We start from the raw sequence: 15,534 nt of genomic DNA on the forward strand, positions 1-15,534 counted from the left end.
CGAGCGGGGTTTCTGGAAACACCCCTGCTTCTACATCCCGAAACACAGTCCATTATTATTCATAACAATAGAATTTGTTTTTTTCTTATAGCATAAACATAAGAGATTACTAATAGTGTTCACTGCAAGTTGTTTCAAGACATATTAAGGTGGTACCCAACACCTTAACTAAAATTAATTTGGCTCGTTTATTTTTCTTCAAATTTTGACAAAATATTTACTTTGATGCTTTGACAAAAATATAAAATTTTCAAAGAATTTGAACCAACCGTTTAATCAGAAAAAAATACACTGGTTATATAGCAGTTTGACGAACACTTATTTTGATCATTGAGAAGCTTAATATTCCCTTAACAACACAACGTCATTAAAACGTTCTGCTGATTTTACAGAGTTATCTCCCTGTAGTGTTAGGTACCACCTTAACATGATTAAAAACATAAAAGCAGTCCTTTTGCGCAAATTACTGTTTTTCAGGGGTATCATTTGCGTCAAATTTTGTTTTCCAAATGTATTATTTGCGCCAATAATCGGAACTCATTTGCGCAAATTTACCTGTACACATATCTAACATAAATATTAATGATTATTATTTATTCTTAGTTTTGGCTTAAACAGTATCATATGATCGGAGATATTTCACCGTGAAGAAGAGCATCTGCAGAGAAATGACTTGAAATGCAATAGACAGTCCATGTACAGAGAGAGAAGAAAACTTATTGCTTTGCTGAATATTTAATACAAGATATGCCAAAACAGAAGAAATTATAAGCTTTTGCTGATTATGTTTAAGCCACAAACGTTGATGACACAGTGCTTTGCTCCAACCATCCGTATGGGCTGAAACTCTATCTACCCGGCAAGACGTAAATAGTAATGGAGCAGAAGCATTCCACGGGGAATTATAATTAACTGTTTTATGGATTTCATCCTTCAATATTTGTCTTTTTGGACCATAAAGTGAAGTTACAAGCTACTACATAGTTCAAATTAGGAAGTACCCATGCAGTAGCAGTAAGAAGAAAGGATGTTTCAAAAAATGAAACATTTGCCGTGTAAACTGCCGGTTCCAAGTCCGAATAAAGGTGGAGGGAAGTCATTTTTCTTCCAATTGGCGCTATCGTATGTTTTATTTTTGGCGCAAATGATAACATGTAATTTTAAAACAGGTGGTGCAAACGTAGCATTGGAGAAATAAAAGTTGTGGCGCAAAAGGACGCATTTTTGGCGCAAACGGATCTCTCCCAACCCATTTTGAAAACGCAATTTTTCAATAATTCATTATTCGCTGTCTTCAATTGTTATTGTCAAAGTCGTGTATCGTTTCTTTTGTTGACTAGTATATAATGCATATTTTTTTTTTTATCGAATTATGACTTTAGAGCTTTTCCTATATATTTTGTTTTAAAAATTTCAAGATTTTTCAAGACAGCCGCCATTCAATATGGGTAACATTTTCAAAAAAACTTTTCAGCAAGGCAATTGGAATCAGCACTGCTATTCTATTTACCAGGTTTAATGTCAATATCTTCTCTTATGTAATTTTCATGAATTTTTTTTATCACTTTAAAGAGATCAAACTTTTAAAGTCCGCCATTTAAAAACGGCCGCCTCTTCCGCCAATTTCTATTTTCAGAGTGGGCCAATAGCTTAAACTGTTGTCCATGGCACATACTACTACTATGCCAAGTTTCATGCTTTTACCACAATCTGAGCAATTTTGTCAAAAATCTGCACAAATCGACTGGACTACAAGGAAATTTCACCATGCATTTCACGAGATATACGTGAATCTCCGGTGTAAATATCAAACTTTTTCACATTAAATTCACGTGGATTTTTCAAATATTGTATTTAAATTACATCCACGTTATTAAATTTAATTTCAAACATTCAAAAGGCCAATTTGTGATTATTAAACGTGAGAGTCCTCTTATTTTGAATTCACGAAAAAATCACTTTTAAAATTCGTGAATACGTATGAGGTCGTTTTAGTGAATTTCACATATTTATGTGAGATTCGTATGAAATTGACGTAGCCACATTTGCATGTTTAAATACATTTGCCTCATTCAAATGTAGTATGTTTTATATGTTTTAAAAAAAGCACGTAGAGTTTGGATACAATAATCGTTTTTTCTTCTTCTTCAACATACCTATCTCGACCCCAGTGCTCTAATCGAAATAACACAATTCAGTGAAAATTAACATAAATTACAACTTTTATCATTAAAACGTTGACTCAAATGACAAGCTATATACATTAGAATAGGCATGACATTTTGTAGTTAAAGAATAGTTTTCAATGTTAAAACACAAATATTTACACACTTTCCAAATTTTCAAATGCTATAGTCTTTCAAAAATGTACTTTTGTATTACGAAAATGGTTTCTTTTAAAACTGTTGTTCAAAATGCACCGTAGTAGTCAGATATTGGATCGGTTTGGGTTAAGTTCAAAATTGATAGGCGGCATTGGAGATAAGTACAAATAACGTTAAGAATAGTAACTTGAACCTATATTTTTGGACCAAAAAATACGGTCCTAATAATTTATCTATTTCTAGCAAGGTTTCGTTAAACAAGAGGCTCTTAAGTGCCTGAATCGCTCACCTGATATGTTTTTGCCTAAATCTTTCATCAAAGACTATTTTTGCTTCTCAAAATATATTAATGATTGGCTTAAAAATGCCATCTAAATGTTCATTGTATCTGTCATATATACTTCAAAAGCAAAAAAATGCATTTTACCCATATGTTCCATTTTAGCCATAGTGTCTATGTTTCTTTACTTGAAGTACAAGGAAATAAAGTACAAAATTTACACTAAATTCATTTGAGAAGATTTTTTAAAGTTAAAAAACATAAACAACTTATGTAAAATTGTCCTTAAAGAGCCATTACTCCGTAAGGGGTCAATTGACAACTGTAAACATAAAAAACCTTTGTTAGTAAATCTTACTTTGCTAGACATTTTGGCTGTTTACAGTTTATCTTTATCCTCAATCATATTCAAGATAATAACCAAAAACTGCAAAATTTCCTTAAAATAACATATTTAGTGGCAGCAACCCAACAACCATTTTACTCCATGCCGAATTTGCTCTAAATGTTTTAGTTTCTGAGATATAAACGAAAAACTGCATTTGACCCCATGTTCTATTTTTAGCCATGGCGGCCATGTTTGTCGATGGATCAAAACTTCGGATACAATTTATAAACTAGATACCATATGGAAATTTAGTCAAAGTTTTAAGGTATTTGGCCCAGTAGTTTCAGAGTAGAAGATTTTTGAAATAGTTTACGACGACAGACGACAGAGGACGACGGACATTCTTCGGGACTCGTTGAGCTAAAAAGTCAACTTTCTAAAAAGATTTGGTTTGAGTGCTAATGAGATAAATCTCCTTCCAAGACATAATTTATAAAACTAAACCACTATAGGTCAAAGTACGGTCTTCAACACGGAGCCTTGACTCACACTGAACAGCAAGCTATAAAGGGCCTCAACAAATGACCAGTGTAAAACCATCCAAACCGGAAAACCAACGGTATAATCTATAAAAAAAAACCAAGAAAGGAGAAATACTTATAAACCACAAACGACAGACGATACAATTGCAGCGGGTTTAAACGTTTTAATGGTACCAAACTATCACGCTTATCTAAAACAATTATAGTGTAACATCACAACATAGAAAGACGCAATAAAAATATCAATGAAATGGCTTTACTCAATCAAAAGACATATTAGGACAAGTGGACATACACTAAACAAATAAATTTGATCTATAATAAAATGAAAATACAAAATCAATGAAATAAGGGATGATTAAAATTATGGACAAAGGCAGATAACTCCAATTTTAAAAATAAATTTTAACAATAATAATTACAATTGATATTTTTAGAACAAACATTATATTCCTTTTTTTCCATTTGTAAAGGAGCATTACTCTTGAACGATTAAAGTGACACCGCCAAAATTCAAACTTGATTGGTATTTTGTGGTAATAAGTAATAACTCTACTACAATTATGGACAGAGGAAGATAACTCCAATTTAAAAAATAAATTTAACCAACTTTGTATTATGTGGTGATAAATAATAACTCAACTACAGTTATGGACAAAGGAAGATAACTCCAATTAAAAAAATAACCAACTACAATTATGGACAAAGGAAGATAACTCAAATTTAAAAAAAAAATTAACCAACTACAATAATGGACAAAGGAAGATCACTCCAAGTTAAACAATTTTTTTTTACAATACATCAACTTCAACCAATGCTCTATACAATGCAATGTTCACTGAAAAAAAATAAAACAATCTTTACCCATCGGTGCTTACAAGCACTTTGATTCATGTTCTTCGGTTATGTTCTTTTATAACCTTATATGATATTTTGTTTCCGTTCTTTAATTAAGCTTGTCTCAACTAAATTAAATGCATGGTATTACTTCTTAACTCAGTTTAAGTTCGAGTTTTTGAAGTGTCACTTTTACAGTTCTTGAGTTATGTCCCTTTATTATGTTATATGCTAGCGGGGGCATCATCCCATCTATTTCTAAACATAAAAAAGAAGATGTGGTATGATTGCCAATGAAACAATTCTTCAAAAGAGACCAAAATGACACAGAAATACAGAAATTATTAACTAAAGGTCACTGTACGGCCTTCTACAATGTGCAAAGCCCATACCGTATAGTCAGCTATAAAAGGCCCCGAAATAACAATGTAAAACAATTCAAACTAGAAAACTAACGGCCTAATTCATGTACAAGTACACCCCCTAACAAAGTCTGTATCTCGAAAAAGGCTATCATTGTCGCCTATGTGGCAATTCATTGTTTATTTCAATCTGCAAGTGTATTGTTATATTCTAGTACACAAGTGACGGATATTAGTTTTTCTATTTTGTAGAGTTGATCATATACATTTTGTTTACTTTATCCACAAGGCAAAAAGTTCACGATGACGAACTTCACACTGATGAAGCGATTTATGAGAAAATGATGAATCTAATCTGATTTTGAAAATTCCAGTCCGCATGGACACATATTAGTACGAACCATGTCACCAATGAATTGCAATATGAAATACTGACCACCCTAGTGATGTTTGATTAAAAATTTGTAGAGACATCTAGTGAATGATTGTCTTATATCATGTGTTTTTAATTGTCTTATGATATGTGTCTGTACCCATTATATATTATATAGTACAAAGCTGTTGATGTGAGAAACATATCTTTTGGGTTAGGCTTTGGCTCAGATCTTTTTTTTTGGCCAGAAACCATTGGTCAAATAAAAATATTGCTTTTAAGCCACGACCTTGTGCAATGCACAATGTAAATCTATTCAGAATTGTAATACAGAAACTAAGACAAACGTTTTGGTAGAAGTAAGACTATGCTGAAATTATCTTAGTTTATTCATTTCAAAGTCTATCTTTCCGTATCGAAGCTGAACAATCACTAATGATATAGTTACTTCTCAAATAACGTTGAATTGTTAATTAAACTTTTTAGGTTATCGTTATGTATTACATACATGTATTACATTCTCTTTTATAAAAATCCCTGTATATCAAATAAGAATTTAAAAAGACCTGGCACTTCCCTTTAGACTGACCTAATACAATGTAAACTAAGTAAAAGTTAAAAGTCAATAGACCAAGACCAATACAATTCGGGATAAAATTTAAAAATGAGTGATAAGCTGTTAGTCAATCGAGGTTTCAGAGTCGGATTTAGTTGCCGTGGTCGCAGCCCCCCCCCTTTATGGAGCTTATGGTATGTCTAATCCAAATTTTTTACCGGATGCACTTCAAATTTTGCGTGGTTATGGGGTCTTCTTTTTCAAAATCCTGGGTCAACCTCTGGATTTAAATAAAGAGAACGAATAGATGAATGCAATGCCATCAAAGTACATTATCGGAAAAGAGAAAATAGGTATCTGATAGATTAGAATGCCACCCACTGATACGCTAAAGGTCATCATTGTTCAGCTGTTGCAAAACAAATATAGAGTCATTGTGTTGATCAGGAGTACTTAGAGTTATGTGACAAAACGTTTTATTTCATTGACCATTTTGAAGTATTTTAAACTATCCCCAAACAGGAAGCAGATTTCTCATAGACCCGAAGAACGCTCACAAGTAACAACAGTGACTCATCATTGTCAAGCTGCTGTTCAATATTATCAGAGAACATTATACAGACAACGAGTTTGCAGTGTAGCACAACCTTCTGGCGTGTTGGTTATAGAAAATATAACACAATAGAAAAGTATAAACTTTAAGGAGTGAAACGTAATAAAAAAGGTTAACATAAATTATATGAAAATATGAAAACAGTAGAGTATATAAAATAAAAATCAAAACTATATGTATATCGAATATAATATATCATATTATGATCATGTTACTAATACTTGGTAATTAACAGTAAGGCTATTACTTTATTAATTATCTGGTCGTATGTATCCCAAGTTGTTTTCGCTGCTTTTAAAAGTAATCACATCTTGCTTTCTCATTCTGCCAACAAAAATCTCACATATCTAGTTACTTCTTGCCACGTGAGAGAAATAAAGACTTTTGAAACATCACTTTTAGTCTATATATACTAGTATATGAATGGCTGTTGTTTCTTCTTCTAGAAATCTCCTCCTCCGCCGCCGCCACCATCACCACTGCTTCCTCCGAAAAATCCGCCACCACCACCTCCACCTCCGCTACTTGAATGAAAATAACTTCGATGTCCTCCACTTCGACCCCCTCGGGAACCACCGCCACCACCGGAGCAACATCCACACCAAATACAACAAAAACAAGCTATAATTCCTACACCTGATAAAGAACCTATCACGATCCCTGCTATAGCACCCGCACTTAAGCTGTTATCTTTGATGTGTTCACAGTTACCACGTTCAAATATAGTTCTAAAACAATAAAATATTTAATATCAGCATGTGTTCGATATGGATTCAACTTTTTTACAATTGAAAACGCCATTCACATATTCAGGTTTTCTTAAAGATATACACCTCTGAGGAGCCAGAAATATCTAGAATTGAACTTTTTTTCTTAACCTGATTTTTGAGTACCTATGTGTTTATCTCTCTATTGTCTAGGGAGAAGATTCAGATGTTTACTGATGAATTACCAATGTGTCTATCTCTCCGTTGTCTAGGGAGTAGATTTAGCTGTTTACTGATGAATTACCCATGTGTCTATCTCTTCAATGTCTAGGGAGTAGATTTACCTGTTTACAGATAAATTACCTAGGTGTTTATCTTTCAAATCTGGAATCACACCAATGGTTGTCTTATGACATGTGTCTGTGGTGCATGGTCTTATCACATGTGTAAGTCTCAAGTCAGAAATCATGTCAATGGTTGTCTTGTGTCAGTGGTTGTCTTATGACATGTGTCTGTCTCAAGTCAGAAATATCGTGAATGGTTGTCTTATGTCATGCGTTTTTGATTGTCTGATTACATGTGTCTCGGGGGCTCGCGGGTATAAATCATTTTTTTTTTCATTTAATATAGGATTTCGCTATATTTTTCTATAAATGAACTTTATCTTACTTAATAGAAAAATGAAATAAAACTAGAGGCTCTAAAGAGCCTGTGTCGCTCACCTTGGTCTATGTGCATATTAAACAAAGGACACAAATGGATTCATGACAAAATTGTATTTTGGTGATGGTGATGTGTTTGAAGTTCTTACTTTACTGAACGATTTTGCTTCTTACAATTATATCTATCATGAACTTTGCCCATTAGTAACAGAGAACTATATTTGGTAAAAATTTACATAAATTTACCAAATTAATGAAAATTGTTAAAAATTGACTATAAAGGGCAATAACTCCTTAAGGGGTCAATTGACCATTTAGGTCATGTTGACTTATTTGTAGATCTTACTTTGCTGAACATTATTGCTGTTTACAGTTTATCTCTAACTATAATAATATTCAAGATAATAACCAAAAACAGCAAAATTTCTTCAAAATTACCAATTCAGGGGCAGCAACCCAACAACCGATTGACCGATTCATCTGAAAATTTCAGGGCAGATAGTTCTTGACCTGATAAACATTTTTATCCCCTGTCAGATTTCCTCAAAATGCTTTGGTTTTTTAGTTATAAGCCAAAAACTGCATTTTACCCCTATGTTCTATTTTTAGCGGTGGCGGCCATCTTGGTTGGTTGACCAGGTCACGCCACACATTTTTTAAACTAGATACCCCAAAGATGATTGTGGCCAAGTTTGGATTAATTTGGCCAAGTAGTTTCAGAGGAGAAGATTTTTGTAAAAGATTACTTTAATTTACGAAAAATGGTTAAAAATTGACTATAAAGGGCAATAACTCCTAAACGGGTCAACTGACCATTTTGGTCATGTTGACTTATTTGTAGATCTTACTTTGCTGAACATTATTGCTGTTTACAGTTTATCTCTATCTATAATAATATTCAAGATAATAACCAAAAACAGCAAAATTTCCTCAAAATTACCAATTCAGGGGCAGCAACCCAACAACCGATTGACCGATTCATCTGAAAATTTTAGGGCAGATAGATCTTGACCTGATAAACATTTTTATCCCCTGTCAGATTTCCTCAAAATGCTTTGGTTTTTGAGTTATAAGCCAAAAACTGCATTTTACCCCTTTGTTATATTTTTAGCCGTGGCGGCCATCTTGGTTGGTTGACCAGGTCACGCCACACATTTTTTAAACAAGATACCCCAAAGATGATTGTGGCCAAGTTTGGATTAATTTGGCCAAGTAGTTTCAGAGGAGAAGATTTTTGTAAAAGATTACTTTAATTAACGAAAAATGGTTAAAAATTGACTATAAAGGGCAATAACTCCTAAACGGGTCAACTGACCATTTCGGTCATGTTGACTTATTTGTAGATCTTATTTTGCTGAACATTATTGCTGTTTACAGTTTATCTCTAACTATAATAATATTCAAGATAATAACCAAAAACAGCAAAATTTCTTCAAAATTACCAATTCAGGGGCAGCAACCCAACAACCGATTGACCGATTCATCTGAAAATTTCAGGGCAGATAGATCTTGACCTGATAAACATTTTTATCCCCTGTCAGATTTCCTCAAAATGCTTTGGTTTTTGAGTTATAAGCCAAAAACTGCATTTTACCCCTATGTTCTATTTTTAGCCGTGGCGGCCATCTTGGTTGGTTGACCGGGTCACGCCACACATTTTTTAAACTAGATACCCCAAAGATGATTGTGGCCAAGTTTGGTTTGATTTGGCCCAGTAGTTTCAGAGGAGAAGATTTTTGTAAAAGTTAACGACGACGGACGACGACGACGGACGACGACGGACGACGACAGACGACGGACGCCAAGTGATGAGAATAGCTCACTTGGCCCTTCGGGCCAGGTGAGCTAAAAAATGGGGTCACCGTTCATTTACGCTCACAATCTGCCTTCGAAAGAAGCATACATTTTTGTTAATGTCCTTTTTTCTGTTGAACTAATAGGCGAAATAGCGGTAATATCGAAATGAAAAGAGAACTAAATTACAGAAATCGCTTAAGTTTTACGATTATTTAGTTTATGAACAGGTTATTCGAAAACAACAATAAAAAATATAGGTCACCGATGAGTAAAAAAAGATATTTCAATTTTAATGCCAAAAAATGGAATTTTTGCATCAAAGGGAGATCATTTGGAGCTTTTTCAATGATATCTACATTTTAAAAGTCACCTGGGGCCAACACGAATTGATTTTTTGGAATGATTTTTGTACCATATGATAAAGTAACAACTACAAAAGGTAATAAATAAAATTTGTAATGAAAAATAAATATTTTTTTTTCTTCTGAAAATCTTATACCCGCGAGCCTCCTTCGTCATTTTTTGTTCTGTTCCAAGATCGAAATTTCGTTAATGGTTGAAACAAGAACACAAATAACAAATGTTTGTGAGGACTATCGTCAGTTGTTGTTCTGTTCCAAGGACAGAAATATTTTCAATGTTTGTCTTATGTCATGTGTCTGTCCAAAGTCAGGAGTCTCGTCAATGGCTGTCTAATGTCATGTGTCTGTCCCAAATCAGATAAATCTTCAATGTTTGTCTCATGTCATGTGCCTGTCCCAAGTCATGAATCTCGTCAATGGTTTTCTTATGTCGTGTGTCTGTCCCAAGTCAGGAATCTTGTCAATGTTTGTCCTATGTCATGTGTCTGTCCCAAGTCAGGAATCTTGTCAATGTTTGTCCTATGTCATGTGTATGTCTCAAGTCAGGAATCTCGTCAATGGTTGTCCTATGTCTTGTGTCTGTCCCAAGTCAGGAATCTCGTCAATGTTTGTCTTATGTCATGTGTCTGTCCCAAGTCAGGAATCTCGTCAATGATTGTCTTATGTCATGTGTCTGTCTCAAGTCAGGAATCTAGTCAATGGTTGTCCTATGTCATGTGTCTGTCTCAAGTCAGGAGTCTCGTCAATGGCTGTCTTATGCCAAGTGTCTGTTTCGGGTCCGAAGTACCGCGAATTGTTGCTTTATGTCATACTGTCCAAAGTCACGAGTATCGTAAGTTGTGTCTGGCTCGGGTAAAAAATCTCGTCAATGGTTGTCTATGTCATGTGTCTGTCCAAAGTCACGAATATCGTCAATGGTTGTCTATTGTCGTGTGTCTGTCTAAAGTCAGAACTTTCATCAATGGTTGTCTTATGTCTGTCCCGAGTCAGGAATCTCGTTTGAATTTAACAAATCGTATAGACACATGTCTTTTGTTGATGACTATTTTGATCTGTAAATGTCATTTAAATATTAATCATTTGTTTTGACTACTCATCTATTGTAGACTTGTACACTGATATAGGTTTATCTCTAAATAAGAAACCTCAAATGAAGTAATATATAGCTTATAATTGGTGCAGGAAACTTGAGGAAAAAAGCAACTGTTACAGTTTTGTATTTTCTTAAACGACAAATTCATCGAAAAACAGTTACTTTTCTCAATTTGCAATATGAAAATAGTCCATTCTCTTTTGATTTGTAACTAGTCTTTAAGTACTATAGAAAAGTAGGGCGTTCAAGTTTGATTAAAACTGTCATTATCGTGAAATATTCCGTACTCTAACGCTAGAGCTAGGCCAAAAACAAGGTCAAAACTAGGCGAAAAAGGATGAAAATTAAATAAAAATACCAGCATTTGTTAGCATAAATATGTGAATTACGTTTCGTCAGGTATATAACATCATATTATGCTATTAATATTTGAAATTAGTATGGTCCATTGTTGTATAATTACACATTAAGAACTTATACAGTGAAACCTGTGTAAACCGAGCCTCTTCTGGACTTAAGATCTTGTTCTGTTTTGGCCGATGTTTGGTTTAATCATTCACACCGCACTTTATTTGATATGACGGTGCTTACAAACATGTTTGGTTTATACAGATTTCGGTTTATACAGGATTCGGTTTAGTCAGGTTTCACTGTCGTTTGTACTTACTTGTACTGCACTATCATTTCATCTAATGCGCTGCTATACCATCCTTCTGATAACTTGGGTTTTACTCTATTGTAGACTTCCTCAACACACTCTGTTGTTAAGATTTTATACGCTGTTGGTCCAGATTCTGTGTATACCTACATGCCAAGTAAATGATAGTTATTGAATAAATATACGCACACAACAGAACATGTCATCAAAATTGTGTGCTTCCTCGACACACTGTTGTTAAGATTTTATACGCTGTTGGTCCAGATTCCTATGTGTATACCTACAAGCCAAGTAAAAGGATAACTATTGAATAAATATACGCTCACAACAGAACATCAAGATTATGTGTAAACCTAAACACCGAAAAATAACAATGCAAACATGTTAAATAAGACAAATCAATTCAATTCAAATCTTTAATGCCATACAACTACATATATATAGTATGTGACACAACATAACAAAATGAAAGTAAAAAATAAACAAGATCATTAATATACACAATAGAAGTAAATATTTCAAGAGTCCCTGTCCTCAGTTCAATACTGTTTAAAAAAGGATCCTAACTTATTTGCCTGAATATGTGATCTTGGGTTGAGTATAGTGCATTTTTTTTAAATTTGATAAATATACAGCAACAAATGATGTTTTTTTCTACATTCATGAACATTTAATAAATATGAATTATTTCTGAATAAAAAATGTATACATTTTTAGGATACTTACAAAATACAGAAATTACAAATTATTTAACAAAAAACAATTTGTGTTTATCTTTTAAAACAAAAAAAGTTATGTCTTTTTATCGAAAGGGTAAAATACGGCCAAAAATCCGAATTTTAAGCAAATATTCAAAATTACAAAATTTTGACCTAATTTTACTCAAAAAGTAGCACATGAAGATATATTTTTTATATAAATATTACATATTTGATTAGATCAGGTAAAAAAAAGTCTATATGGAAATGTAAATACGGGATCAAAACTGTATCGTACGCCCTTAAGAAGTTATCAAGAAGATCAAAATATAAAAAGATATCGTACAGCAGACAATGACAGACGCCACCCAAAAGCACACATTAGCCTGTGTCCAAGTGAGCCGGGGAAAAAATACTTCTTTTTTCTTACCTTTCGATCGTCACGTGATACAAATATAACTACATTGTTGTCACATTCCTCAAAGTCCCAATTCACTCTTAGATAGTATGCAAAACTTTGTGCTGCAGCTCTGGCAGATCTGTAAAATCACAAACTAAAGTAACTTTTCTTGAAGTAAAAAATAAATTACAAATGTAATTGGATATTTTTTTTAAAAGTAGTACATGAGTTAAATGTCACCGTTTAATACCGGCTTTATACATTTCTTTAATTTTTGCAAGACCTTAATATTATATCACTTTCAGAAGTTGTATTTGAATTGACAGTACTTTTCAGAACAGTAAAGCTGAACTCTGAGGCAGCGGTTTCCAAATAGAGTGGAGTGCTCATTTTCGCCAAAAGTTTCCATGTTTTCTGCAAGTTTAGGTCTGATACTTCTATACTGATATTTCTATATGAAAATAACATCAAAAGCAAAATTAATATTCTTAGCTTGAAAACGTGTTTCTTTAAAAAAAAAATCGTCTGAAAAGTGAGATCAAAGGCTTTATAACATTTCCTGATGTTTTGTCAAAGGGGGACACATATTCGCCGTTTTAACACATCTATTTAAAACCAAATAAATGCAGCTTTAAACAATATTTATCAAATAAATTTCATTACAGATTGATAGCAGACATTTCAAAGGTGTAAACAACTGAAATTTATAAGGCAATCGGTCAAAGAATTACTAAGAAATATTTCTTTGAAATCATGTTTTTCATTCAGGAAATTGGCCGAAAATCCTAGTTCGTTTATCGGTCTTTTGCGGTAAGTGCCGAAAATTTGTCTAAATTCTAAAAATAACCATATCTGTAAAAAAAAATGTAATAAACCGACATATTCCTTCCACTTCAGCCATCCTTTGAAGTTTTTATACACCTCGAAATCATAAAACGGCGAATATGAGCATCCCACTCCATGTCCTGTTGATTTTTTATTGTTGCTCTCGTAAGTTATATTTTTTTGTCATAATACACAACCAGGATGAAGCTAGCGAACAAAAAAGGCAATAAACCTAAAAATCGAAAAATCAAAAAGGACAGCAACGGCCCTTTAAAAACAAAATATTTTATTTATAACACATAGTTTATTTCGAGCGTATGATGTACAGATAACATAGACAGTGGTGTCTTTTTTTACATTTCTTTAGGTTGCATAGTCAAGTGGTTACTGACATGAAATTAAACGTCCTTCACATTGACCTCCATATTAATGACGATAAAATTGAGATTGGAAATGGGGAATGTGTCAAAGAGACAACAAGCCGACCATAGAGCAGAAAACAGCCGAAGGCCACCAATGGGTCTTCAATGCAGCGAGAAACTCGCGAGAATGGATAAGAAAAGTGCCATCTATCTCATTATATAGTACAAACCCAGAATAACTCATAGACGGGACTATAGCAACAGCGATATTGTAACCATCTGGATAGGAACATTGGCTACAACTACATTTACCGGATCTTGAGACTCTCTCTATAAGCTCGTCTAACTCATCACCTGAAAGATTTGCAATTAACGGAAGTGAGATAAAAAATATCATTTAGTTATCAGCAATATTTTTTTGTTTCAATCTTAGCATGCTTAATCGAATTGAGAGAACATTTCATTCTAGGTGCATATCTTTTTCACTATTCGGAATTTAACATGCTGGCTTATCTTATAGCTACAGATGCATTAGAACCAATGATATAAAACAATTTCACTTTTCGGTTCAAATATATGCTTAGTTCACACGTAATTCGAATTCGATTCGCATTAATTAATTCGAATTCAAAATGTTTTACGTCCTCACGTCAATTATAATTCGAATTCACTTTACTGTCCTAACGACGTTAACTTTTTAAAATTCGTATTGCAAATTGGAAATTCGAATTAGTCAATTCGAATCAATTCGAATTAAAAAAGAAGAGTGTGTGAACGCAATTAGCGAATTCAATTTGCATTCGATTCGAATTCAATTCGAGTTAAACGCACGTGTGAACGAGGCAAAATTGTAGCGGCATTTTGCCATTCCTTGTTATTTAATATTCATTTGGTGTTAACAGTTTGTACTACAAAAGCATTAATTGAAAAAAAGTTCGTTTATTTTTGTCAATTATTTTATCGTTTAAATGGCAGATCCAACATTTTTGAAAAAAAGGGGGGGGGGGGGGTAATTCTAAAAAAACGTATATATACTTAAGGAATAACAGTACTGTTGTTGAAGAGTTGCCACCGTCAATTGTAGATTTGACGGTCGCAAATGCAGTTTTACTGGCGACGCGTAGCGGAGACAGTAAAACGGAGATTTGCGACTGTCAAATCAAAATTGACGGTGGCAACTCTCCAACTACAGTACTGTTATTCTGATTCTAATGCATTACAAAAAGAAATAATACAATAAAACTTAGAAAAAGGTCTTTTGACAAATAAAAAAAATCCGCGAAACACTTCATGAATGATTTTGGCGCAAAGACGTCATGGCTAAACGTGACGTCATACAAATGAAAACTTACAAACTGGAGTTTTCGATTAGATTGCAGTAATCGAACATTTGTTGATTCAACAATTCAAAATGGCGGGTCCCTCCTTAGTTACGCCTGGTCAACTGTGGATGAAAAATTTTGTCCTGCATTTTTTTTAGTTGTATAATCTCTGTCCTGCCTTTTTATTTTTCACTCTATTTGGTCCTGCCTTTTGTTTTTATTAGTTTATCCTGACTTTTTTTACCTAAATTGTCATCCTGCAAAGTGTCTCATCCTGCCTTTTTTTTTTACTCAAAACTCCTGTCCTGCCCATTTTTTTCAAATTTCATCCTAGCCCCCCCCCCACCCCCCCCCCCCCCCTCTATAAAAATCAAATGGTAGCTCCCTTAAATTCTTACGTTTCCGCATTTTTAGAGTACTCTTTTCATTAATC

At 33.5% G+C, this 15,534-nt stretch overlaps 1 protein-coding gene across 1 annotated transcript; it reads right to left on the reverse strand.

Moving 5' to 3' along the window:
* Positions 1 to 6,287: 6,287 nt before the first annotated feature.
* On the reverse strand, positions 6,288 to 14,191 carry LOC139498652 (uncharacterized). The gene is made up of 4 exons (XM_071287146.1): positions 14,010 to 14,191; positions 12,623 to 12,731; positions 11,504 to 11,640; positions 6,288 to 6,943 (listed from the first exon to the last, which is right to left on the reverse strand). Exons 1-4 carry the CDS (start codon positions 14,174 to 14,176, stop codon positions 6,658 to 6,660), a joined length of 699 nt encoding a protein of 232 aa, XP_071143247.1. The 5' UTR covers positions 14,177 to 14,191; the 3' UTR covers positions 6,288 to 6,657.
* Between the last annotated feature and the right edge of the window lie 1,343 nt (positions 14,192 to 15,534).

Source organism: Mytilus edulis, chromosome 12, assembly GCF_963676685.1.
Source record: "Mytilus edulis chromosome 12, xbMytEdul2.2, whole genome shotgun sequence".
Lineage (NCBI taxonomy): Eukaryota > Metazoa > Mollusca > Bivalvia > Mytilida > Mytilidae > Mytilus > Mytilus edulis.

Bases quoted from the DNA above. Each gene is read 5' to 3' on its own strand.
- LOC139498652 (XM_071287146.1), bottom strand. From the start codon at position 14,176: ATGATATTTTTTATCTCACTTCCGTTAATTGCAAATCTTTCAGGTGAT. The intron at 12,732-14,009 runs GTTTGTACTATA...GTGATTTTACAG, and splicing joins CCGTCTATGAGTTATTCTGG to ATCTGCCAGAGCTGCAGCAC. The intron at 6,944-11,503 runs GTAAGTACAAAC...TTATTGTTTTAG, and splicing joins GAAATGATAGTGCAGTACAA to AACTATATTTGAACGTGGTA.